Source organism: Benincasa hispida, chromosome 1 (genome assembly GCF_027475165.1).
Source record: "Benincasa hispida cultivar pf3 chromosome 1, pf3_genome.v1.1, whole genome shotgun sequence".
NCBI classification, from domain to species: Eukaryota; Viridiplantae; Streptophyta; class Magnoliopsida; order Cucurbitales; family Cucurbitaceae; genus Benincasa; species Benincasa hispida.
The window spans coordinates 62,639,159-62,667,140 of record NC_143478.1 but is presented as its reverse complement, the minus strand read 5'-3'; the positions used below and the strand labels follow the sequence as shown (position 1 = coordinate 62,667,140).

Here is a 27,982-nt window from a genome sequence, read left to right as displayed (position 1 = left end):
GGCACCAGTGCCATCTGTCACATAGACCACAAACCAGATATAGAACTCAACAATCAAATAGGCAAAACAACAACAAAACATATACATAAATTTGGAATATGCCTTAAATCTCAGTGTAAAACTCGTCCGAGATCGTATACTAATTATGAAGAACTTGGGCCATTTACACCAGCATGCCGCGAGATTAGGATTTTGGTCCCATTCTGAATAAGATCTCAGGGACGATCTCGGGCAACATTTACCCTAATATTTTATACAAAATGCCCAAAACTCAATGGTCATCCACCCAATCTCGAGACACATTCAAACGATCTCGGGCCCACTTCATCGAATCTTAGTCGAGATTCAAACAGATTTTAAACGAAATAGGATGAAGTATTCAGAAAATTATCAATAACAGATAACATACACAAAAAAAGGACCAAATATTGAAAAAAGATAATATCCAATCCATATTTCTCATATATTGCATATAGACTTCAGAACCCTAACTAAACTCTAATTTAAGATGAAACCATAGACTAACTGAAGGAAATAGTGAAATACCTCTACTATAAGGAAGCTTCACGATGCAAATAATCGTGGAAAAGGAAAATTTCAAGGAATTGAAATAGTTTTCGTGTATGTGAAGGATTTTTTAAAGCAGGGGTATTTTCTTTCTTTCAAACGACTAGATGATTAGAATTCATAACGTTTCAAATTCAATTTCAGGCCCGATCTTGCCCGATAAAGTCCGGAAAAAACCATTCCAACAAGTATTAAAACTATGTGCTATTTTTTACATGTGAAAAATAAAGTGATTATTTTGGACAATTTCCCATTTTAAAGCCGCCCTCGTCTCAACTGTGGAACGAAAAACCGCTCAACTTGATGGGTGATCAGTAGCTGCTTCAGACGATCTTTCTTCACCAAAATTGTTCCAATTGGTAACTTCAACTTTCTTTCATTCCTTTCCTTCAAAATTTGTTTGTTTGTACTTCAAATTCTTCGCGTTACTTGCTTGTTTTACCCGTTTGATTTTTTGTTCTATGCACTTGGTGTTTGGCTATCCCTAAAGTTGAGGAGATTTGGGAACTTCATCTCCGTTCCAATTGCTGATTTGTTAACGTTATCGGATTGTAGATAGCCGATGGATTTGTTTTGAACCTATTTTTTTCAATTGTGTTTTCTGTAATTGAGATTGAACATGCGGGTCAATGGGTGCTTGCATTTCCAGCCTATGGCCCGTTCTCTGATAAATACTGGAAGTTACAACTCAACTTTGGACGTCTTTTGGGACATGAAATGATTCGATTCTTCATACATTGTTTTCTCTCTTCTTTCTTCTTTTTTCCTTTGCACGGATTCGTTGAAAGTTTGGTTGAACAGCCTAATTTCATTCTTCAAGATGAAGTTTATGCCCCTGTCTGAACTTTCCTCGCTTTCTGCGAGCATCTCCTCCCCCCACCACCCCCACCAAAAAAAAAAAAAAAAAAAAAAAAAGAGGAAAATTGGGATAAGCTGAGATTATGAAATTGACGGAAGGAAATTGGGATTGTTTAAGTTTAGGTCAATTTTTCCTTGAAGCTCTGTTAAATTGAGGGTATCCATTTCATTTCAGGAAGCAGTTTATGAGTTAGGAAATGGAATCAAGTAACGACCCTGAGAATCAGCTCATGATTGAAGGAAATATCGCTCAGAATATGAAGATTGATCCGGAGAGAGCTCGGTTTCCATGTTGCATTGTGTGGACACCTCTTCCTGTTATTTCTTGGCTTGTTCCTTTCATTGGTCACATTGGTATTGGCAGAGAGGATGGAGTAATCTTAGACTTTGCTGGCCCCAATTTTGTATGTGTGGACAACTTCACATTTGGAGCAGTCGCACGGTATCTTCAAATCAACAGAGATAAGGTACATGCCAATTTCCACATTTGAAGTAAAGATCAATCTTTTATCATCTAAGAAGCATGGATGCTTTAGTGTTCAACATGTATCGAACACTTGGACACTCCGATACTTGTTGGACATATATTGGACACTTATTAGTACGACAGATGTGTTAGACATGCATATAACACTTGTTCAATAAACTAAAAAGACATATATGTCAATAATAATAAATTTAGTGTGAAATACACTAAACTAAGTTTTTTAAGCATGCATCAACCCATTTACTTTATTTTCTTTTGAAATAAAAATGAAATATATTTTTAAAAATGTATATTTTAATAAATATGTCATTTTCATGTCGTGTCTTGGATTTTTAAAAAAAATAATGCGTCGCCATATCCGTGTCTCGTATCCGTATTGGTGCTTCTAAGTTTACAATCAGCTTTCCCTCAATTTTACTGTGTTAGTAAAACTCATGGCACGGTGTTGTGATAGGAACCTCTTTCCCTTTAGTTAGTTTTTTGGTCCATTCCTTACACAACTGATTTTATTGTACTCGATATGCAGTGTTGCATTTCCACTCATAGAAGTGAAGAAGAATTGAGGGAAGTTGATCATGGCAGAGAAATTTCAACATGGGATGATGCATTGCGGAGAAGCACTCAAGAGTTCCAACACCGATCCTACAATCTCTTGACTTGTAATTGTCATTCCTTTGTGGCTAATAATCTGAACAGACTTGGGTTTCGCATAGGTGGATGGAATGTGGTGAACCTTGCAGCTCTGATTTTTCTCAAGGGTCGATGGGTCAGTAAAGGAGCTGTTATCCGGACGTTCTTACCATTTGTTGTGGTATTCAATATTGGACTCGCAGTGGGGGGTACTACGTTTCTTACCTTCTTGGCATTCTTCACTTTCTTCCTGGTTGGTTGGTTCATTCTTGGTACTTACGTCTTCAAAAATTTGGTCCAGTTGTAATGTTTCTGCATTTTTTACACATTGGATTCTGTGACTTGAATGAAGGTAAATTGCTTTTCTTAGTTGTATTTGTCCAATCTTTGTTATTGTGCCGTGCAGTTCATATGGCGTATCATATACGTAGGAGGCAAAACATTTAATATAGCTCACGACCGTGATTACTTGCAGCCTGTTTAGGCCATTAATCAATAGAGTTCGTGAACTGTTTATTAGATAAGTGGTAATGATAAATTAAAATAACTAAATACTTCTACTTATATTGTGATTAGGTGAACAAAAGTTTAGAATTAAAGAATTGTTTGTGAAGTATTTGGGGAAAAAAAGGTAATTTTTGTCCAAGTTTGGTGAATAATATACTGTAATCAGTAGTTCGAGTTCTGTACAATTGCTAATGAAATCGTTTACTCAAAGATTTAGCTATTTAACTGTACAATTATAGATCAGATTTTAGAATTTTTATCCTATGTCTGTTAAATAAATTATTTCACATTAAAGGCAAGTCTGTGAATGAAATTTGCATTGCAAAATTAAGCAGTGTTGTATATTGTTCTCTCTCCTTTTGCCCCCTAGATAAATAACTTCGTTTCTGGTTATTCAATGAAATCACATTGTTACATCAGGATCCCCTCCTAGCATGAAGACAAATAGATAAAAGCTTGTGCTTCCCTCTAAAATGGAAAGGAAGGTTGCAGATTCAACTTAGGGCCCTAGAATGAACATATCACCCCACACAAAAACAAATACTTTTTTTCCCTAACAAACACTATTGTATAGCAGCTGCTAACCATTTGAAACCAATCTCCTTTTGCTGTACAGGTAACCAGGATGAAGACTGAACACTACTATTCTTGTTCTATACCTTTCCTTTACCCTTCCTTTACTTGCTTACTTTTGCTAGTGCTGTGTGTATAGTCATATCACTGAATCCGCGCTTGATTAAGTAGCTAAAATCACCTTTTTGTTTTTATCAAGTTAACCCCCCCAGTTGGATTGAAATGTAGAAGTTGTGGGATTACATGCAGCTTCAACCGATAATCGCTTCATCATATTTGGACATGGGTCTTCGAAGTTGCTGTTGGATACGGTAACAACACATCTCTGCTTTCCCACGCATTTCTGCAGAAAAATAAGCAGAAGTATAAGTGACTATATTTTATCCAAGGATCTAGATCTTCTTGCTATTTGAATACTTAGCATGGTATCCACAGGAGTTTGTTCTTAGAACCTTCTCTAGAATGGCACGTGAGGTAGGGGCATGGCAAGTTCCTTGCTGGTAGCTCCCGCAAGTTCCCAATGGGGTTCCAAAGCTTGCGAACTTAATGGAAGAAATGTATTGGCCTGGTTCACAGCTGAGGTGAACTTTGGGTGTATGAAATTTTGCTGTAATGTGCCAGTTATTGAAAGTTGGGTGAAATTCAGAAACATCAGCACAAACACTTGTCACCAATCTCTTCACAATAGAGATTCTTGAGGGATTTCCTCCAACTTCCTCGAAAACAACCAACAGGTTCTGTTCTGGCCTTAGCCAAGACCGAGGTACATGGTACCTAAACAAAATTTTGGTTGTTTAATGAAGCACCAGTTAAATCTAAATTAGGGTGTTGGGGATCATATTCTTCCATTCTATTTATACTTTTATTAGTTGTCATGGACAATTACCATCTTTGGGTTGGTCGGCCACAGCCTAGCTGACACTTTGGAGGCCTAAATGCTGTAGCATAGTTGCAGCGACTACAATTACCACGAGCATATGCTGTCCAGTATCGTCCAATACTCTGCCCATTAATCCATATTTGACCTTTTCCCATTCCCTCCATGTCCAAGGCCAATGGCTCCTCTCCTTCAGGAGCATCAAAATAAGCCTGCAAAGTTCAGAGAGGCAACATCAATATCTTCGACCAGACTTAGCATTGCTATGTAAGCTTGAATCCTACGTTTTCTTATATTGTTACCTTGTGCCAAGTTAACGGCTGAGGTGTTTGGGCAGCCAATGATGCTTGCACCCATTCAACAGGAGAAAATCCACTGGGAGATATGAGATCCATGGCTTCTCCTTTCAGCCCAACCTGTTGTAGAGAGGCATTGAAAGGATTGAGAAATATTTCTTTTGAACCAATGTAAACCCAAGAAGAGAAGTTTAGGTACCTGGTAAGTCCACTTCTGTGAGGATAGGTCCCATTTTCCCTGACGAAGTCCATAGAGAACAACTGGACCAAGGATTCCTGTGTTCCATGTCTCAAAATGTCCTCCCACATTCTTCATAGAGAACAACAAAGATTAGCAGACAAAGAAAAGACATCATTCTCAATGTTTAGGTTTATCTGTTTATCTCAATGTTTTACTTTTATCTATAAGTGGTGGGAAACATCTCCCTCGTAGACCAAGGCCTAGAGATCCAAATGCTAAAGCATGTTAAGAGAGAAACTTGAAGTATGTTTAAGGGAAGAAATCTTACCGGCAATCCAACAGCGACACTAAGCAAACCAATTTTGTTTGTTCCAGCATGCAAATTAACTTTCCCAGAATATGTGAACCTCCTGCTCTTTCTTGACCCGGAGACAGAACCTAATAAGAGCAGATGTTGAGTTTTATCAATCATAATTGTTAAGCAGGCATTTGGCAGGTGAAAGTACCTGAAAGCTGCCCATTAACAAAGATATGCACAGCGTGGCCTGTCGATTGAACAAGCAGAGTGGGCAGTTCTCCTCCATGCAGAAAGGGTTCAGATGAACTGATATCTATGCTGTAGAAATGTTGAGAGGTCCAGTTAATTGAACCAAACTTCTAATGAAGTTTCCTTGCCGAGTTTTATCGGATTGACCATGAAATATAAAATGCTGAGAAAGGTTGTGTACATTACATTTACAAAGATGAAAGAAAAGATGTGTCACCTGGTTATGTACCACAAGTAGTCACTAGTGTCCCGAGTGACATTTATCTGCTCCAATAAACCAGGAGAAGTCATCATCGAGCTGTCATCTAATGCAGAGATATCTTCAAAATAACTTTCCCAGGAAAGAGTAGTAGATTCTGCAGGCAGCATTCCCATCTGTGAAGTTTGAACTCCAACCTAGAGGAATGTTTTAAAATGTAGTTGCCAATAAGTTCAACCTCAATTACAGATCCTATTAAGTCATACTACTATGGTTCTCCAATGGTCGAACCTTTGCTGTATTGAAAACTGCATTTCTGCAGTCAGGAAGGATGCTGATCGACCATGGAGGTAAATTGTAATGCCTGTTGTTAAAAAAAACTCTTGCAAATGATTTTGTATCATAGTTTGATAGAAAAGCTGCACATCCTCCAGATTCAGAAGTGTATACATGAGCCTGATGCAGATGGAGAATAAGACGTAAGTTTTCAACTTTCGACCTATAAAATATTTAAAAGACATGGATTGTGAAAAGATGTGAAGGATTGGAAAACCTGTTGATGGTCCCCTAATGAAGTAACAATAGGATCAGCTGAAACCAAAGCTGGCTCGCACATTTTAATAGCCCTGTGAAGCTCCTTCAGATGACCATATTTTGGTTGCCTCAATAATCCTGTGAGCAGTTGAGTGAGAAAACCTTTAGCTCAATATGACAAGTATGCTGGAATGCTGCTAAAGCTGATAGCTCTAATGCTGAGTTTATTTGTCTCATGTTTCTGACAGAAAGATCCATGTGGAAATAAGCATATGATTTCGGACTCTCACCATACTCGTCGATTGGAGCATCATAGTCATAGCTGGTAGTAATGAAAGGACCTCCTGCAGTGCGTCCAAAGTTTGTCCCACCATGGTACTGTATCATAAAGAAACAACAGAGGATTAATATTCAAAACATTCTGAAACTCTTAGATTCCTGCCAAAGACTACTAACCATATAATAATTCACCATGGATCCTCCTCTCTGAATGAATCTAGCCACTGCAAATGCCAAGTCTTGAACCGGTCGTTGATGCAACGGACCACCAAATTCAGAAAACCTTCATGTTTGATTGCCAGAGAACAGAATCAAACACAGAATAACAATCAAAATCATTGGGAATAGAGTGATTATGCAGTAAGAAGTCATTCAATGTTACTGTCTATGCAGAGATCTTACATACCAACCAGTCCAAGCTTCTGTCCACATTGTAGGTTTGTAGGGTTTGTTGGGAGAAAATGCATCACAGTAAAAGCCATTGCATGTGTTTATCTATCAGAAAACAATCAAGTGCAGCTATAAGTGTAATATCATATGTTTTTTATGTTGCTACCTTTGGATTTCATTTTAGTTAGAAATCAAAAGAAATAGTAAAAGAGTAGAATGAGTTACCACTGGATCAGGGGCATCTTCTTCCTTGCACATAACCCATGGGACTCCTGTTTGTAGTCCAACAGCCATGTTTGCTGCCCAAGTCATGTAGTTATGACCAGCTGCCCCAAATAATTTGCTTTCTGTTCCATACTCATTCTCAATCTGCAACAATACACACACCATGTTCTCTTTCTCATACCTTCACTAAACTAGTTTTTAACCTGAAGGAATGGAGGAGCTGGAGGGTAATTAAGGACTTAGACAACTCAGATTATATTTTATATTTTTAGATTCATTGAGTTCAGGAATGTGTTGGCAATTTGGATTCAGTTTTCGAAAACATTTTTTGAATTCTTTGATCCCAATAAAATTCTGAAAAATAACTTTTTTATGTTTTCAGTGTATTCAAATTTTGAACTCAAAATTTTAAAATGCAGAACTATATTAAAAATGATAAAAACAATAAGAATTGTATTATATCATGTTATAAACTCAATTATTTTTGTTAAATTTAAAATATATAATATTATATATGTTATATGACATTCCAAAATAATGATTATACAAAAATGTTAACATAAAATAAGTTTAGAAATTAATTAGTAATGGTTTATATTCAACCTAGTATTTCATGAGTAACTAAATATATTTTCAATCACATTTTGAAAATTTGTTTAAATTGAAATTTAATTTATGAATATGTTATCAAACACATATATGAAAAATATGAAACACAACTTTATTTTTATTGAATTCCTTGTTTCGAATTTATGTTTTTATATTGCCAATCAAACAAGCCCTAATATTCAACTAGGGGCATGTTTGAAATCTTAAAGATATCGCAATTTTTACTATTTACTCAATTCATGCTAATTCACTTACCAATTTTAAGAAAACAAATGTGTTCTATCTCAAAAGAAAAAAATTGCAAAATTTATTTAAATTTAAGGGCCATTTTTAAATATAAAAAAATGAACCAAAATATTTACAAAATATAACAAAATTTTAGAATTATCAATGATATACGTTGATGTCAATCATTAATAGTTCTAAAATTTTGTTAGATCTTGTAAATATTTTCAACAGATTTACCATTTGAAATAATTTCCCTAAATTTAAAATGAAATTGAAAGTCAAATACTTTTAGTTTAGATCCAAAATAAAAAGACTTGAGATAAAATGGTGTGCATTTGAACTTCTCATTTCTAAGTTTACATCATACATTATGGACTTTTACAGTTTAATGCTTTTTATTTGTTTATTAATTATTAATAATATATTTGAAACCGTAAATTTTAGAGATTATAACTCAATTGGCATCTATATGTATCTATATGTGTTAGCAATTATGGAGTCTATGACAAAATATAGTTTATAGCAGCTTTGGTTAGATTTGTCATTTTAAACAATTACCCATAAAAAAAAATCTATTATTAGTTTTAAACAATCCAAATGTGACCGAATAAAAGACATTATTTATTAAAAAGATAAAAATAAATGCAGAAACGTTTTAGAAATCCAAAAGAAAATATCAAAGATCTTTTTGTTTAGAAAATGGTTAAATGTTGCTGTTAACAGAAAAAATATCAAGGTTTCAAATCTATGTAATGTCGATTTTCATCGATAAAATATTGATGTTGATAGATAGTTTTGAAAAAAAATTACAAATTACAAATATTCTTATATAAATAAATAAATATTTTATACTTTTAAATGAATCAAAATACTCTATTCATATTAGGTTACAATTCCTTTCTTATATTTTGATGATATCGTGAGGTTTGCTTGAAGGAAGCTAAGCTCGCATCTCATTGCTAGAGTTCCAACTAATAAACGATATAATGAAAACACCAATTCATTTATCATGTCGACATAAAAAAATTATTAATATTTCAAATGTTAATGGATATATCGACCATCGAATATATATATATATATATATATATATATTAAGATTTGATGCCTGCAAACTACTTCGTTTGACCGTCATTTGGTATACTTTTCCCAAGAAAAAATAAAAAAGAAAAAGAAAAGTAGAAATAAGGAAGAAATAAACCATCAATAATAAATTTGATGTTTTAAAAGTAAAAAAGAATGCAAAGGATTTCTTACTTGAGCAAGGATGATGGGACCACCCTGAGACTCGAACAGGTTTTCGCTCTTCATTAGCCCCACTATCTTCTCCGTAAAACCTTGCATGGCGTTCTATATCACCATAACCAAACACACCCTTTAATTATTATTATTATTATAATATTGCATTATACAAATTTATCCTCTAATTTATCATTTGTTTAGAGAATACTGGAATATTATCCTTCAATAACATAAATTCATAAATTGAAACAAATGATTGTTTTTGGCAGATATTGTTTAGAATATATTTTCAAGTATTTAATTTAAAAATAAGTCATTTGAAAATAAAATAGATTATTTTACAACCATTCAAAATAATATTTTAGGTATATTTTCAATTTTTTTTATCAAAAGTACTTAAATAAAAATGAGTTTTTTGAAAAGAAAAAAAATTCAAATCAGTACAAACGGATACTTAGAACTTAGAACTTAGAACTGAATTTTAAATCCTCACATGTTCTAAGTACCGTTTTTTAGTCTAAAATTTTAAAAGGTGAATGACAATAGTACTAATTTTTCTTTTAAAAGAAAAATAAAGATATCTCTGTATATAGTTAGATGCAAGTCCAAATTACTGTTTAATTACAAAAGAAGAAAAAAATCATTAAAAAAAGTTTTTTTTTTTTATAAAAAAAATTGTCACTGTGATAAAATAGGTAGGAAATGTACAAACATATATAATATATTATTTTATATTTAAAGAATGATTTAGATTTTGATGTTGAAACCTTAAAAGCTTCGTTGTCTGTTCTGAAGCTAATCCCCGGAACATACTTCAACCAAACAGGGAACCCTCTGCATCCAAAAAAGAAAAGCCCCATTGTACATAAATAATCAAATCAAACCAAAAATTATTGAACAAAATGTAGTCTAAAGAGAGAAAATAACCCAAAATTCCACTCAGCACAAACGTAAGGCCCAATGCGAAGATGAGCATACAGCCCTGCTCTCTGTATCGTCTTAATAAACCTCACCAAATCGTATCTCCCTTCAAAATTGTACTGAAATTAAAGAAGAAAAACAAAATCCATTAATTAAAACCGGAGAAATGAAAAAGAAAAAAGAAAAAAAGAAGAAGAATGAAGTAATTAATTGAAGAGTTTACAATGCCGGGATAAGGCTCATGGACATTCCAGAAAACGTAGGTTTCAACGACGTCTAAGCCTCCATTTTTGGCTTTCTGAATCAGATCTTCCCACATCTAGCCAAAACAGAGGTAATTAAAATTAGATAATGAATTAGTTTATAGAGAGAGAATACGAAGAAGAAGAAGAAGAAGAAGAAGAAATGAGTGATTCACTTGAGGGGTGCTTCTGGGGTAGTGAATGGAGCCAGAGAAGAGGATTTTTCTTTGGCCATTGATGAGAATGGCCTTCCGATCGTACGTGACAGTGCTGTGAATGAAGTGAGAATTAGCTAAGAGAAAGGCAAGTAGAAGAGGGAAATAAAAATGGGCCGCCATTGTTGAAGCTCCTTGAAGGTTCGTTGTTGCTGTTAAAACAGAAATGGAATTGAGAAAGTGGAAGAAACAAGTGTCGAGAGAGATAGATGAAAGAGTGCGTGGCTAAGGGAGTGGGCTACAGAAAGTTGAAACGAAAACTGTATTGCCTGACTGCTTAATTCCAAAGCACACACTACACGCACCCACGCTAAATACCAACACTATCCCTCTTTTGTTAATTTGCTCTGTCTCTCCTTCCCTCTCGGCTCTCTAGTTATTAATCAATTATTACTCTTTTTCACCACTAACTTTTTACAAACATGAGAAAGGAAAGTAGAGAGAAATTAGATAGGAAAATATATTCTCCTTTCCTTGGCTAAAATTGATCATAAATTTCAAAATGTTACATTTGTATCTCTAGATTTTGATTTCAATATTTAATTTTTTTAAATTTTAAAATATTACATTTTTGCTAAACTTGCATTGTGTGGGTGGATGTCTTTCCCAAATTGTCAATAATCATTGAGCAAAGCAAGGATTGGTGGTAAGTCTCGGTCGTCTAGGATGGGAAGGATCATTGATGATTTGATGACAAGATCATGGATGCTATTTTTTATCCTTTGGTCCATTTAGGAGTATCGAGATTACTTGAATAACTTGAAAGCTAAAGCATCTTTTTATAGTTTTGATTAGGTTGATTGATCGAACCCATGAAACTGTGAAAAGTCTATTTTTGTTTTGTAGGGGAAGAGTCATGTGAGTCATAGCGTTTAGGCCCCTCCTCTGGCTTCTTGGAGTGATTCTCTCAATGCAAAGGGTTGGGATGGATTGTCCGTGACTCCCTTTGGATGCTAGCTTCAAACGAATTTCTGGGTATATGTCAATTAAGGTTCTTGAAACTTAGGCTATTAAGGTTGGGATTTGTCAGTGCTACTCGTAGATAGATTTTCAAGTTGGTATGCTCGTGGTTGAATCAGATGCTTTGGATGTAGGGAAGATTTTGAATTGTGAGGTTGTTGACTTGTCTGAAAGCAGCTTTGTTATTGATGATATTTTATTTTTGGCTAAAAAATTTGAACGTGTTATTTTCTCTTTTTTGTAATCGTGCTGGGAACTCGGTTGCACATAGTCTTGCTCGAGTTGCAACTAGGTAAAAGGTGTTGTTGAGTTGAATGGGTCTTCTGTGGAAGATTAGGAGATATTTTGGTTTCCAAACTTTCGAGGGTGGTTATCCTCTATTTTGAACAAGGATAGTCTTTTCCCCGTGCTTAGCCTTTGTTTTGAAGATTTTATATATTTCATTTATTTTCAAAAAAAGAAAAAAAAAAAAAGATGTTACACTTTTGCTAATGAGGCTTGAGTTTAGTATTTAATTTATCCTAAGATTTTAATATTTTACACTTTTATCGAATCTTTGCTAATGTTTATTTTGGTCTTCAATGTCAATTTTCAATTCATAAATTGAAAATAATTGTGATGAAGTAAAATTCTATAATTAATTTGATTAGTGATGGAAAATTGGTGAAAACTAATTAATTTTAATTTTTTTAAAATTAATTAAGAGACATAGACACTAAGTAGTGTGTATTTAGTAAAAAAAGTAATTTTAAAAATGTAAAATTAAAAACTTAAAGATGGAATCAAAACTCAAATAAAACTCAAAGTAAAAATGAATATTTTGAAACCTTAGTTACCAAAAAGGAAGATTAGACTTGGATAAAAAAAAATATAACATTTTAAAACTTAAAAACTAAATAAAAGTTAACTTAGGACCAAAATAGTTTTTTTTTTTTCATTTTCTTTTCTTTGTATAAATAAATAAATACCTGTAAAGTAAGAGATTTTAAACAAATAAAATAAATAATAAAGGAAGAGATATGGTAGAATATCTCCAAAATCTCTTTAATACACTACCATAAATAACATATATTTTTTATTATTCAGAAAATCGTTGAGGAATTGTGGTAATAATCTCTCCTTCTTCTTCTGGGAAATTATTCGTCTTTTTTAATCTATTATAAATAGATAATACCATCTATTTTCAACCAATAATTAAAAATTGGATGTTCAAATAACAATGTGAAAAAGATATTTCATAATCTAGAAGAAATGGTAGCTGTTCTTTTATTATTATTATTATTATTAAAAGAAAAAAAAAGTGGTAATATTAATAATAAGGAAAGTACAAAGACCTAGAAGCTACATGAATGCTTTGTGGTTGGGTCTGTATATAAGGAAAAGACATCCCATAAGTCATACGTTTCTTTGGGAATATTTGGATGGAAATAATTACATATAATATAATCATCTTTAATTACAATAACCATTTTCTTGAAATTTCATATAAAATTAAACGATTATTGGATGTTTCTAATAACTGTGTTGTTATTTTTTTTTTTATTAGTCGGAAATAGTTAGATTTAAACAGATGTTCATAATTTTTTTAAAAAATAAATAGTAGAGAATAATTCGTGTATATAACATTAAATTTTGCCCCTTATAGACGATGGCTAATGAATGAAAAAAAAAATTGTTTTCAAACATAGAAAAATGAACAAAAATATTTACAAATATAGTCAAATATCATTGTCTATCTATGATAGATCCGGATAAATTATGACATTTTAAAAACATTTTCAATAATTTTAGTATTTAAAACATTTTTCTATATATATATATATTCTTTAAAACTAAAAAAATGAAATCTCCCAAACCATATCCATGACTGAATGGGTGACTGGTGTCAGCAGTACATTGGTGCATTCCTGAGCAGCTCCAGCCTTGCTTATTAGTATTATTTGTAAAATAGGTAAGTCATTGATAAATTTTTTTTTGGTACAAATTTTTTATATTATTATCCACATTCTATTCGTTGATTCATCCATGTATCTTTATTGTATTAATATCTATGTATTTTGAAATTGCTATATTTATAATTAGTTTTTAGTGGTATTTTTGCAATATTTACATAAATTATACAATAAATGTTATCTTTAATTACTCGTAAATTGAATGTGTGTATCTCTTTTTAGGGTTTAAATTAATACAACTCTAAAATTTAGAAGTACAAATTAATATTTTTTCTATTTTAAAACTTAATCCGTCTAAATTGTGTACCCCTCCATCAATAATTATCATTGAACATTAAAGTAAATATTCGCTCTCTAAGACTAACCTTCTACACTAATTACATATATTAGTCCTCTTGAAAAATAAATAAATAAATATCCTAGATAATCTAAAAATAATGAGAGTAATAAATTATGAAAGTAAGGTATATAATTATCATATTATATGGAGTATTTATTATGGTATATTTATTTAATATTCTGAAAAGGAAGTAGGGAGTAGTTAGTAGGGTAAAAAAGATGAGAGAGGTGAGAAAATAAAAAAAATGGATTGGCACGTGATGGGCAAATGGAATTATGATTTATGAATGAATGGTATGTTGCGGTGTTTTAAGTAAATGAATTGGCACAGCCTTTAGCGGCGCGAAGGACGGAAGAAAAAAGGCGGGCATTAATTAAACCCACACCAAACCAAACCACCAACCGACTCATTGCTTTGTTTTTGCTTTCATATTCTTTATAGTCAAATTCCACACATCCTTTTTCCCTTTTTCACTTTTTAGGGTTAGTGCAAATGACACGTTTTCACAACATCATGTAATCACAAATTTATTCTTGAAATTTAGTTCGTTCCGTCTCTTAGTTTCTAGTTTTGTTTATTTTTTTTTTATTGGGACGAATTACAAAAATCAAAGTATGATGGTAGTTTGAATTATATCCTCAAATTTTTAATTGTAAAAATTGAGCTCTCAAACTTATATAAATACTAAAATTGGATACTCAAACTTACATAATGGTAGAAATTGTAACATTTGTATAAGTTTTAGGTTTCGATTTTTATCATTTTAGAATCCAATTTTTACTACCATTGTATCTTAGAGGGCCCAATTTTTACAGAAAGTTTGAGGGTGTAATTGCAACTACACCGTACTTTAATGGTGGTTTTTGCAATTTGACCTTTTTATTTTGATTTCATCAAGTCTATGAATTTAGGCCACGTTTATTTCCATGTAAACATGATCAATAAATAGTAATATGAAAAGTGTGACCTTGGTTAATTATTTGTGGTTGTTTGCCAAAATTGCGTCATTTTAATGAAATGTAGGTCCTTCAATAAAATTCGTGATCCTAAACCGTAATTCAATTGTGGAAGGGAGGATCATCAATTTGATTACGTTTGAGTATAACGTGAGATCTACACATATTTTACTAATTTTTCACCATTTACTCTTTTCTTCCGAATCCATATCCCATATCAGTATCAATATCTAAATCGACAACCAATATTAATATCAATAATCAATATTAACATCAATATCAATATCAATATTCGTAATCAATATCAATAATTAATATCCCACGTATCGATAATCATAATTAAAAAGTTGACATTTTTTGTTTGCTTTTATATGTTATTTTTGTGTTAAGCCATCTTTACAAGAATGGCAATCAAGTTAGCAATTTGTTTTTATGTATGATTTTGTTGCCTTTTTTACATATTTCTGTAAATAATTGTTAGCACCCAAAAGATGCTACTTCACTCAACTTAATTCAGAACCATTATACTATTTAATATATTAATTTGATTATTTTATAGATATCAGACATCCAAAAAGTAGAATTGAGCATTAAGACGTAAACGGATCACAATTCGGTGCCCTAATGAAGCAACCGGATCAAATAGAAGAGCAATAGCACAAAAGGGACCAAAACGGTCCCAGGCAAGAGCATCTCAATGCTATGATACACTGCGGCTCGACATGAAAACTAGAATGTCCAATTTCAGGGTAGTGTCACAGTGCTGTCTATAGCATTGTGGCTACGAGTTTTCCAGGCAGACATCTAAACGTGTGCGCGACGGTGTTGAGACACCCACCCATTGTTATAAAAGAAAATATTTCTCCATTTTAGGTTAGATCCTCTCAAGCCTCTCGTTCCCAATTCGATCTTCTCCTCCCTTTTCTCCTCTTCTTTATTTTTCTTTGTTCTTGGGCGTTGTCGATGATTGTAAAGCCTATCTTAGACCGATTTTATGGCTAAGGTGAGTTGCTAGCTAGGGTCTAGATGAAATCCATGGATTGATTGTGAGAATTTTGTCCTTAATCTATATTTCTCTTTGATTTTTTATAATTCTTGAATGCGTAATAACTTTTATGCTTAGAATGTGTGTTTGATGTGGCCAATCTTCATATATTCTTTGTTAAGCTAGAGATAAATGCATCTATGTGTATGAATCTCAATTGGGCAAACGTTAAAGCATGCTTGGGTATAGATTTTATGTTGCCTAGGACGGTCCTTTCACAACATTGCATGATTAATCTATTCAAGAATAAAATTAATTAGTAACTTAGGTTATCCGTATTATTAATCGTCTTAGTTGAAACCACTACACTTAATGCAGTTGTTCATTTGTTATGGATGCTATCGAACCCAAATAATTGAGCAGTAAGTTTAATTAAGAATTAAGTAGAGTATATGTAAGATTTCTATAGATGCTATCAAACCCAGTTAATCGAGCATTTAGTTTAATTAAGTAATTAATTACTAATTTGGGCGCTTGACTCGGCTCTCCGAGCAAGTAGACTAAGCACATCAATTGAAGAGAAACATTTCTTAGTAATTCTATGATCAATCAAGTATTAGGTGGATCCTAAGTCCTAAACTAAGTTTTTTTTTTTTACTTTTTCTCGCACATTATTTTCTCCCATTTTATTTTCCTACATGTTATTTTTCTCACTTCAATTCTCAATTACTCCAACTCCCCTGTGTTATGTTTTAGCTAAAGAATCTGACTAGCTCAAATCTTTCAAGGCAAGGGGCCTGATCGACATTCTTGTTTACTCTGATCCGGTCGAGGTGGTTTTTGTTTACCAGTGTGTAGGTGGTCTAAGTTCCTATGACCAAGTCTTTTCTGGCCCATGTGAATATCTTTTCTTAATGTATTAAAGAGGGCCTCTCTAACCAATGAAAAGTGGTGGGTGTCCAATAACGGCCATTCCTGGCTCGGCTCCGATAATGTAGTTCCGGGAGGAGTCAGTAGTTGGGCACTGGATCCCTTCGGACTTGGAGAACGTGGGCTATATTCGCGCTTATTTGTAGATTGACTCGGTCTAGTCTAACCACTTCTACTATGTAGTAGTATAGGTAGTCTAGATTGGTAATTATAAATTTTATTTGATTGGCGGAGAGAAGTTTACAATACCCCATCTCCGGCCTATCAAAAATAATATTTTTTTTCTTCGATCTGTGATTTTTGGATAGTTTTTTTGCAAAAATGAATTAAATTAGGATAAAACTTAATGAATTAAATAATATCATCTTATTCAATAAAATAATAGTAGATTACTTACTTTTTCTTCCTCTATAAGGTCCTATTTATAAGACCTAATTAGGATAAAACTTAATGAAGTATAATTATCCAAATATTAAAATGATTTACACCAATGATTACGTTAATCTTAATGATAATTATAATCATCCATTTTATTATCTCATATTAAAATATTTAATTATTTGAATCATATTCAAATCCATTAATTCTCCTATATTATATAGTTTTAATTTGAATCCTATTCAAATTAACTTTACAATAATGTATGTTAATACATCAATACTTATATTATTTGTATAAATATATTTTTCTTCATTTAACACATAAATTTGAACATTTCAAATTTTTTTAATACATTTGATCTGGTTGGTCCATTGTGAGCTAGCAAAAGGATCTTATGGATATACAGATTATAAGCTCCAATGATACAAGATTAATTAATTGAACTCTTTAATTGATAAATCTCCATTCATCAACTATAGGGAAAACAACTATATGCACTATAGAACAAGTTGCATCCATGGATATAACCATTACAAGTAAATCAATCATTCACGAGTTATGTATAAATACAACTTAGTCAAAAATTCGTTTTACCTCTATAATTACCTCTATCTTCTTAAGTATCATTGATCCTCTAATAAACAATTTATTCATGTTCCAACCATAAACTAAGTTCCTCTTGAGTCAGTGAGAGGGTGAGGTCTCTTGTTCAAGTCCTGAAGTCCGCACTTAAGAAAACTACTCATCTATTTCCCTTATACAATAAAGAGTGAATTCCATCTTCTTAAATTACTTTTCCAACTTCTTATTTGGTCAAGTCTAAAAAATGGTAGGCAAATTAAGTCGGCAAATCGGGTCATTCTCACCCATGTAAATCATAAAAGACAAGTCTTCACAGGCTAAAGTTCATAACTCACTTGTGATTAAGATCGAATCACATATTATTATTATGTGAAATAATAATCTATTCAATTAACATATTTACAAAGAGAGATTAAATATTTTGTGATCTAATCTTATACAAACTCTTTATAGGATGTTTCACTCACATGTCTTCACATGAATTATTTGAATCAAATCTTCTGTAAACACCCGACCCTTATCCATATATTATAGACATTTTAGATTATTACTTGAAAATAATTTATCTGTATGTCAATCACATACTATTCAAGATTACATATTAAATAACTTTAAATTTTTACGATAATGGATAATTTAATATTACATATTAAATAACTAATTAATTACGAAACTTTAGGACACAAACTCGAATAACCCAAAAAGTAATTCATAAAGCAAACAAAAGAAAAATGCTGCCTGTAAAAGTAGAATAACATGTATCATAAGAAATAAAACCAACATGGAAATCTGAGAGAAATAAATAGGAATTTCGACACAAACCATAACTAGCCAAACCAGGAGCTGTCGTATTGAAGGATCGTTGGATATGACGAAAGGATACTTCATTAGAAATGAACAGAACAATGGTAATATCCACCTTCATGTATAAGCTTCGGAGATATACACAACCTCTTTCTTCATCAGTATTTGAATAAGCAGCAGACAGTCCGACCCAAACGGTCAGCAAGACGGCCCCCTTAATTGATACCAATTGTCCCATAAAATGGTATCCACCAAATTCCAAATGTGATCATAAGATATCCCCCCTTGTAATGCAATCAGGCTTTGGGAATTGAAGCATTGAAGCATTGAAGCATCCCCCCCTTTCCTTTTTTTTTTTTTTTGGGCTTCTTTTTGTAGCTTTATGGTGTATAACGTGCTAAGTAATGGAAAGTAAATCCACTGAGTTTTAAATCACTTTTTGAAAAGATTAAAAAGTGGTTATTTCCAATTAAAAGCACTTTTTTTAATTTTCAATGTTTGGTCAGATTAATAGTAGGACTGACTATGAAAAAGTATCTTTTTTAGAGTGAAGTTTCAAATGAAACACTTAATTATTATTTTGTTTGTTTTTTTTCGGAGGATTTTCAAAAATAAAAGAATTAAAAAACTATTTATCCAAAATAACAAAATTGTGATATTATTTCAATGATAGAAACTGATAGAAGTTTATCATTAATAGAGGTCGATAGAATTCTATTAGTGTCTATCACTGTTTTTTTTCATTTCTAGAAATAGTTTGACATTTTTTTTATATGTGAAAATTTTCCATTTCTTTTCGTACAACAATTGAGGATGTGGATCAAACCTCTCATTTCTAAGAGGAAAGATCGTGCTAAAATTCACTTTAACTATTTTTTTTTTATTCTATGTTAAACACTTTCCTCGAAAGTCAACTAAACTCATTATAAAACAAATTAAAATTTTAAAGTCAAATAAAAAAAAATTAGTATAGTGTCTTTCCAACTTAATGGAAACAGTGTAATCAAAATTTTGATATATAAAAGAAAAAGGCCAAACCTAGTATCACAAGTAATTATTTACAAGCAAATGCATACTTTAATTGCCAATCAGAATCAAAAGTTGCAAAGTCAATGGGGTGAGGATTGTTCCACCATGAACTTAAATAGTGTTTGTTTTAATGCACATCATTATTCTTGTATTGAACTCACTTTCAAAGATTATTATTGTTATTTTGATCAAAATTTAGCTAGAATTTTGATTTTTTTTTTTTTTTTTTAATTTGCTTACAGTGAGATATAGGTTAATCATGAGGTATACGGCTATCATAAAAGATCACATTGTTTTCATCTTAAATTAACCAAGAATAATTAGACATATATGTACCATAATCAAATCCAATTATGTAAGAGAAATAAGGTTTTAATTAAGAGTTTGAGATGTCTTTTTCGGGGAAAAAATAAAATGAAATGTGGGTTATTTCCGATATAATAAAATGAATTAACTTATTTATAGATATAGTAAAATATCACTGTTTATATGTGATAAATAAGGGGAGATATTGATAAACATCTATTAATATCTATCACTGATACTGATAAACATCTATTAATGTCTATCACAGATACTGTAAATATTTATTGATGTCTATCACTGACAGACTGAGTCATTTTGCTATATTTAAAAATATCTCAAGTAGTTTTATTATTTAAAAAAATTATCCATGAAACCTTTAGAGTCTGCTTAGTAAAGAATTAGAAAACAAAAATCTAAAAATAAGAGATTCAATGAAAATGGAGTTATTCATGTTTTCAGATATGTACTTGATAGCAAATACAAAAATTGGATTCTAATTTAATAAATTGTTTAGAATGTGTATGCTACTATGTTCATAAATCATAAAACTATTTATAGTTATCCACTAAATATTAATTGAAAATAAACTATTAATAATAATTTATTTATGAACATGTTTTATGTTAAAAAAATTTAACATAAAACATAATTTAATAAATTACATAATACATAATTTAATTTTTAAAAATATTTGAGCTTATAACATGACATACTTCTAAATTTTTATATATTATTTAATATAATTATGCATTTCAAATTTTAAAATTCAAGATCTGGATACAATGAAAATTTAAAAACATTATTTTCAGATTTTGCATTATTTTCAAATTTTGTACAAAATTCGTGTTATCTACCAAACACATATTAATTCAGTGAATCTGAAAATATAAAACAAAATTTGAATTGTCAACTAAACATGTTCTTATTTCGTAAGCATTTAACCAAACACTAACAATTGTTTTTATATATTAAAAAAACCTTTATAAACACTTTCAAAGGTAGATAAAAAAACATGTTAACTCAATTATGCATTGATATTATATCTTGTCAATGTTTTTGCGATGGTAAAGTACGTACCATTACTTTGGTTTAGAGAGAGCTAACGGATGATTAAACAAAATTAATTAGATTTAAGATAATGTTTAGTGTTTACTTTATCTAGTCGGTGCATGTATTTACAAACATATATTGAGTTTCCATACACGATAATATTACTCTTATTAAGAATAATGTCGAAGTTCGGATAGGAAAAATACACGTGGAAGCTAGGGAGTATTGAAGTAGGAACCAAAGTACCTTATATAGAGCTATAATGATGTATTTATAGACAAAACGGATCTTTATTTTCTCTCCCCTCTGATAACAGATCAGATCTCATGTGGGATTCTTGAGTTTGAAGGTGTATGTGTTTGGACATGTCTTATGGAAAACGTGGGCTCTCCCTTAGCCCGTCATAACCATGTCTCGATCCAATCTAATTTTCTTTTTCCTTCATTTATTAGATTTTATCATTTTGATCCAAAATTACTCGGTAACGACTTTGATTTCTAAAAATCTTTTTAAATAAGAATAGAAAAAGAAATAGACCAGGGCGAACCCGTTTACATTTCATATAATTTGAATGTTACCTGTTCCAAATTTAAGTCTATAACTGCTATAATTTATTTGATACTGGAAAATAAATAATTCAACCTCATAAGATTATTGAAGTTGGCACACTGACAAAAGAATTCTTGCATATTTGACCGTTTGGTCTACTTTCGATGAGAGCAGTCAAATATTTGGAATGTCAGTTGCGATTGTGAACCAATAAAATTGATGGGTAAACTATATTTTAAAATCATTTTCTAAAATTTGAAAAGTAGAGTGTTTTTTTTGAAACTTTAATGGTAAAATAAATATTTTTTATAATTGTTTTGATTATAACTCAATAGGTTAAAATATACGGTTTGAGATGAAACTCTTTTATTATCTAGAAAAATATTTAAATGCATTATTATTCATCTTTACGTAGTTATAACCATACATTTAATTACAAGTTGTCAAGTGACAATTTTTCTAATTATACTTTACTTTTTTTTCTTTGTGAGATCGAGAGAATGTATGAAGATGGGTGCAGTCCACTGCATGCAAATATTACTCTTTATCTTAATATAGTGTCAAAGTTAATGTGAATCCCAAATGAAGCATTCGACCAAAAAAAAAAAAAAATCTAATCCAAAGATGGTAAATTCAAAGAGAAATCATCTTGAAGAGTTCATATTGAGGATCACATGTTTGACGGGAACAAACTTCACAATTTATAAAAATATATGAGTTATTCCTTCCTATTATTAATTATTATATTTTAAGATAAAATCTTATATATCATCTAATATGGTGTTAGAGTTCATATGGTCCAAAAATGTCATCTACTGAAAGGTTTCAAATCCTCATTTGTGGTTAAATATATAAAATTTAGTCTGTCTTATGAAATTATTTATTAGAAAATGGCTAATTAGACAAATAATAATAATAATAATAATACTACAATTTTCTTCCAAAATTCTAACTTATTTATTATTTTTCTAAAAAATAAAGTAGAGATATTTTTTAAAGATCAGCAAAGTTTTTTTTTTTAAAAAAAAAAAAAAATTATTTTTGTCCCCAAGTTTTAGATGCAGTTTCTATTTGATATCTAGGTTTTCAAATGTTACACATTCAGTCCTTAAATTTTGAATTTGTTTCAATTTAGTCCTTAAATTTCAAAATGTTACAATTTTACCCTTGAAATTTGAGTTTTGTTTTAATTTGGTCTCTCAGTTTCAAGATTTTTACATTTTTAACCTCAAATTTTCATTAATTACTCATTTTCAATTATTGACGTCAATTTCTATCTATTAATTAAAAATATTTATGAAGTGATAAAACATAAATAGAGAAACCTAGTTAATTATAATTCTTTTAATGATTTTTAATTTATTAACATAAATTAATGGGTATTTGTAATAGATGATAAAATGAGGGAAAAATCTAAAAATATATCATCTCTTTAAAATATTTGCAAATATGAAAGTATTGGGTAATGAACCATTGGAATTTTTTCTAATTTCCAATTTTGTCATTCCTTATCTTGTCTTGTTACGCGCGCATATATATATATATATATATATATGTATATTTATCTTTTTATTTATATTCTTTTCTTTGACTTTTTTTTTTCTTTCGTTTCTTTGGTTTTTGCTTCTTCCATTTCTTTTTTAATTTTTTAATTTTATTTTTTTTCTCCAATTTTTCTTATTCCGTTTCTCTTTTTTTATATTATTTTTTATTTTAAATTCTTTATTTTATCTAATTTTTGTTTATTCTCTTTCTTTTTTTCTTTTTTAATTCTATTTTCTTCCCTTTCCTTCTTCTTCCCTTTCTTTGTTTTTTAATCTATTTCCTTTATTTGGTTTTTTGTTTATTTTCTTTCTTTTTTCTTTTTTCTTTTTATTCATTTTTCCGATTTTTGCTTCTTCCCTTTCATTTTTCATTTTTCATTTTTGTTTTATTTCTCCAGTTTTTGTTTCTTCCCTTTCTTTTTCTTTTTTAATTTTCTTTCATTTCTTCAGTTTTTGCTTATTCTTCTTCTTTTTTTAAAAAAATTTTCTTTCTTTTCTTTAGTTTTTTCTTCTTCTCTTTCTTTTTTCTTTTTAAATTTATTTCCTTTATCTAATTTTTGCTTCTTCTTTTTTTTTTTATAAGAATTATGAGACTGAGTTTCATACCTAAGACTTGAAAGTACCCAATTCATAAGTGAATTAACATCAACAAGCCGATCATCAAGTTTGATTATTATAACGAAATATTAAATATAGATAGCAAATGAAAATTTTCATGATAGTCACTAATATTTTCTATCATTGATAGTTTAATATTTGATGATTTTTTTCACAGTTAATAACCACTTATAGAAGTCTATCATTGATAGCCAAATTAGTGAATTTAATTAATAAAGTTGAATCTCGAACTAAAGTGTAAGTGGAATGTCTATAAGTCATTACTAATAGCATGTTTATCAGTGATAGAAGCTATCAACGATAACATATTTGATGGTAAAAAAGAATGACAGAAGTTATCTCGAATAGCATGTTATCAATGATAAAAACTATCACCGATAACTACGATATAAGTGATATCGATGATAGAATTAAGGTGATATTCATATATTGATGATATCAATGACATAAAAGTCAATTCCATTTGATGAAAGTCTGTCATTGATAGCCATTGCTAAAAGCTATTGGTGATAACCACTGATTGAAGCCATTAGTGATATCCGTATATCAACGATATGACTTAGGTATATATCAATAAAATGAATGATATTAATGACATTGGTGATATGACTTAGGCAAATATTAGAGATAGTCACTTATAGACCTCTTATTGATAAACTTCTATCACTTATAATTTTAAATGTTAATATTTGAAAGATGATAGTTTCTTTTCAAAAGTTGATAACTACGTACTTATAAAATTCTATCATTGATATCCATTGATAGCCTTAAGTGTTAATATTTCAAGTTTGATTCCTGATCAAATGTATCAATGATAGCCATTGAAAACTGATAGTAAATTAAAAGACGATATTTCAAGTGTTTCTATTTTAAGGTTGTATTAATATTTCTCAAATTGAAAGTTATTGCTGATAGCAACTATCAATGATAGCAAAAGATAGCAACTATTAGTAATAGTTGCTATCAGTGATAGTTGCTATCAATAATAGTTTTCAATTTGAGAAAACTAGAAGAAGAAGCACGAAATGGTGGGTTGCGTGTGGCCTTTTTGGTCATTCACCTATATAGCTATCACTGATAGCTGCTATCAGTGATATCTGACACTAATATTGTACTATATCCCTGGTATGTTTATCCTTGTTCTACATCTTTTATTATTTTGATTCTGCTTGTTATTTGTGCAACCAACTCTAAATTAATACTATAGACGAAAAATGAGTATTTAGTGAATAATCGAGGTTAAAAAGTGTAAATCTCGAAACATAGGGATCAAATTAAAGCAAAACTCAAATGTCAAAGGTAAAATTGTAACATTGTGAAACTCAAGGATTAAATTGAAATCAAACTCAAAATTTAAGAATTAAATGTGTAACATTTTGAAATCAAAAGACTAAGAGTGTATTTGGAATACATTTTTAAGTTTTTAATTTAAAAAATAAGTCATTTTAGAAGAAATTGAAGTGTTTGACAACCATTTAAAATAACTTTTCAAGTGTATTTTAATAAGCTTTTATCAAGAGTGTTAAATAAAATTAATTTTTTTAAAAAATAATTTTTTATCATATCAATCTAAATGGATCCTAAATAGAAAATAAACTCAAAATCTAATGACCAAAAAGTATTTTTTCCATTTTTTTTTACCTTCCTTAGAACCCCGGAAGAAAAATGATTAAAATTTACACGCTTTTTAACTCCTTAGTTGGCGGGCTGTTATGGAATCATGGCATGCCGGAGCCGTTGATTTCATCATTCTGCCCAATGCCGTTTATACAGTTTAATAAAAGGTAAAGGATCTATGTCATTATTGAGATGGCACTCAATACGAGAGACCATATACATGCATTGTTTGGTGTGGATAATAATGACTCATACATTCAAAATAATCACAACAATGTTTAAATGTTATTTTTGTAATTCTATCCCTACTTTAAATCTTATTTAAATTCTCTCCAAAAGATAACTTTTCTGTTTAAAAGAAAAAAAAATTCTCATTCAATTTAGTCTCTATCATTTTAGATGCCCATGAGTTTGACTTTTATACTTTCAGTGGTAATTAAATTTAGTCATATAAAAATATTGATAACTTACGAAAAAAAAATTTAGTCTATAATAATTTTCTCTACATATTTTGAAAATATATTCTCATTCATGTTTTCTTTATTATTATATAACCAACGTAGATAAAAATTACCTTCGGACTAGCAATATAATGACTTAATATAATTTAGGTGATGGGAGATTAAAAACCTTTTTTAAAACATAAATGCAATCAAATCGAACTCAACAATCACACCATGCAAGTCTTCTCACTCTTTAAGAATAAGGGAAAGAACAGAAGTTGGAAAAATATCTTTTCCAAACCCAAGAGGACCTAAAATGTAGGATGTCAAAGAAACTAAGTTATGGACAACTATGTTTTCCTCTTTAGGGACTTTACAAAAATCAAAACGAGATTAAGAGACTCTTTAACAAAAATATCAACTTTAGATAAATCAAAATCTTTAAGATTCAATAATATGACCACCTCCAAAAAATTAGATGACTAAACTTTCACTAAAGGTTTCTGCTCATGTCAATGCTTATCATGAGGTAAAAAACCGTTGAAACAATTGAATGAACAATCAAACTAAACAACTAATTTTAAATTTTATAGTGAATCAAATTGATGGAAGATCCTAATTCATGCCCTTGGTTATGAGCCACATAACGTAATTATTAAGGCATTTCTCACTTGAAGAAATGGAACTGTAACTTGCACACACGAATATTATATGAAGGAGTAATAAAACATGCAGCGGAATAAATCAGAATCAATAAGCACTCTAACTACTCTTAATTTGAATTTTAAACATGTCATTCAAAAGAAGTTCAAAGAGGGTTTGAAGAAAGCATTACCTTTGAAGACCAAATCCACGAATTCAGCAGAATCACTTCAATATTGAGCTTGAAACTTCAACAAGACCACCACAAAGATCTTCTATACAAAGCCCAAGAAGGAATGAGAGATGGAAACACTCAAATCAAGCTGAATTTTGAATAAATTTTGATGGTTTGAGAGGGTTTTCGACCTTATAGCAATTCAATATCAAAACCTCTGAATTCTTCTTCAACTCTCTGCATGGAGGTTCAATTTATACTCTGAAATCATGCAACAAAGTGAGGTTGCATGGAGGGCAACACCTACTTGAAGAATTGATGAAGAAGATGGTGGAATTAAGTGATAAACCACCATAGGTTTGGTTAGTGGTTTTTTTCCTAAATTGGAAAAACCCACTAACATGGAAAAACAATTTTAAACTAAAATTGTTTTTAAATAAAACCACTTTATTTAAAACTTAGTTTTTATAAAATCAATTCAAAACAATTAATTTAAATAAAATTAATTTTGTTTTTAATTAAACCTTTTAATTAAAAGAAAATTAATTTAATATCAAATTAATAAAACACCAATTCCACCAAAATGATCAATTTCATATTTAAATCATAATTTAAATATTAATTGATTCTCTAATTTCATTTAATTTCAATTAAATTAAACGGTTTTAATTGTATCAAATACAACCAATCGAAAACCTTAATAATTAAATTTGAACATTTCAAATTCATAACCCTAATTCCAAAATTCATCCTATCCAATACTCAATTAGCTATTTCAATTTATGAGCTAGTAGAGGGACCTAATGGATCTAAGTTCATGAGCTCCAGCGATCTGTTATTAATTCGTTAAACTCTTTAATCGAATTAATTACTATTCGTTAACTATCAAGACACACCACTATAGTTCGATAGTTGCACTCTCCTCACTATAGATATATTTCTGTCTATGTAAACTATAACAAGATATATTTCTGTCCTGTAAATACATTTTGTTCCTTAAGTTCCTATTGACCCTCTAATAAACAATTTGATTCATAATACCACTTATGAATCATGTACCTCTTTATCATGAGAAGGCGGGGCCCCAATTATTCAAGACCTGGAATCAGCATTTAAGAGAACAACTCATCTACTAACCCTAAAATGGGTAGGAGTGAATTCCATCTTGTAGGCTATGTCCCTAGCTATCCATCCAATCTTATCCGCAAAATGGAAGCTCATTGAGCAATGCTGTTGGACTACCCTCATCCATGCAAATCAAATGATAATCCTGAATAAACAGGAGTTCATAGTTAGCTCAGGATTAAGATCGAGTTACCCTAGGTCACTTTAATATGAAATAGTCAGTTTTATACAAACTCATTGCATAGGATGCCTCCACTCACATGTCTCTACATGAATGATTTGTAGATCACATCATTTGTATTACCTATACAAAATGGGCTGCATCCAATAGTGTTACTAGGATGAGATACCCAGTTCCATCCATATACTTATAGACTATTTAAGCTA

General features: G+C 30.6%; 2 protein-coding genes across 2 annotated transcripts; one reads left to right on the top strand and one right to left on the bottom strand.

Moving 5' to 3' along the window:
* Nucleotides 1–639: 639 nt before the first annotated feature.
* On the top strand, nucleotides 640–7,157 carry RTH (RTE1-homolog). The gene is made up of 4 exons (XM_039028223.2): nucleotides 640–926; nucleotides 1,601–1,892; nucleotides 2,439–2,894; nucleotides 3,666–7,157. The coding sequence occupies exons 2-3, from the start codon at nucleotides 1,623–1,625 to the stop codon at nucleotides 2,847–2,849; spliced, it is 681 nt and encodes a 226-aa protein (XP_038884151.1). The 5' UTR covers nucleotides 640–926; nucleotides 1,601–1,622; the 3' UTR covers nucleotides 2,850–2,894; nucleotides 3,666–7,157.
* Nucleotides 3,343–11,031, bottom strand: LOC120075049 (beta-galactosidase 3-like). The gene is made up of 19 exons (XM_039028203.2): nucleotides 10,569–11,031; nucleotides 10,374–10,469; nucleotides 10,157–10,269; nucleotides 9,997–10,063; nucleotides 9,245–9,337; nucleotides 7,151–7,294; nucleotides 6,942–7,030; nucleotides 6,713–6,818; nucleotides 6,547–6,634; nucleotides 6,276–6,394; nucleotides 6,014–6,178; nucleotides 5,741–5,919; nucleotides 5,483–5,592; nucleotides 5,305–5,414; nucleotides 4,995–5,105; nucleotides 4,802–4,915; nucleotides 4,509–4,711; nucleotides 4,075–4,396; nucleotides 3,343–3,965 (listed from the first exon to the last, which is right to left on the bottom strand). Exons 1-19 carry the CDS (start codon nucleotides 10,728–10,730, stop codon nucleotides 3,822–3,824), a joined length of 2,535 nt encoding a protein of 844 aa, XP_038884131.1. The 5' UTR covers nucleotides 10,731–11,031; the 3' UTR covers nucleotides 3,343–3,821.
* Between the last annotated feature and the right edge of the window lie 16,951 nt (nucleotides 11,032–27,982).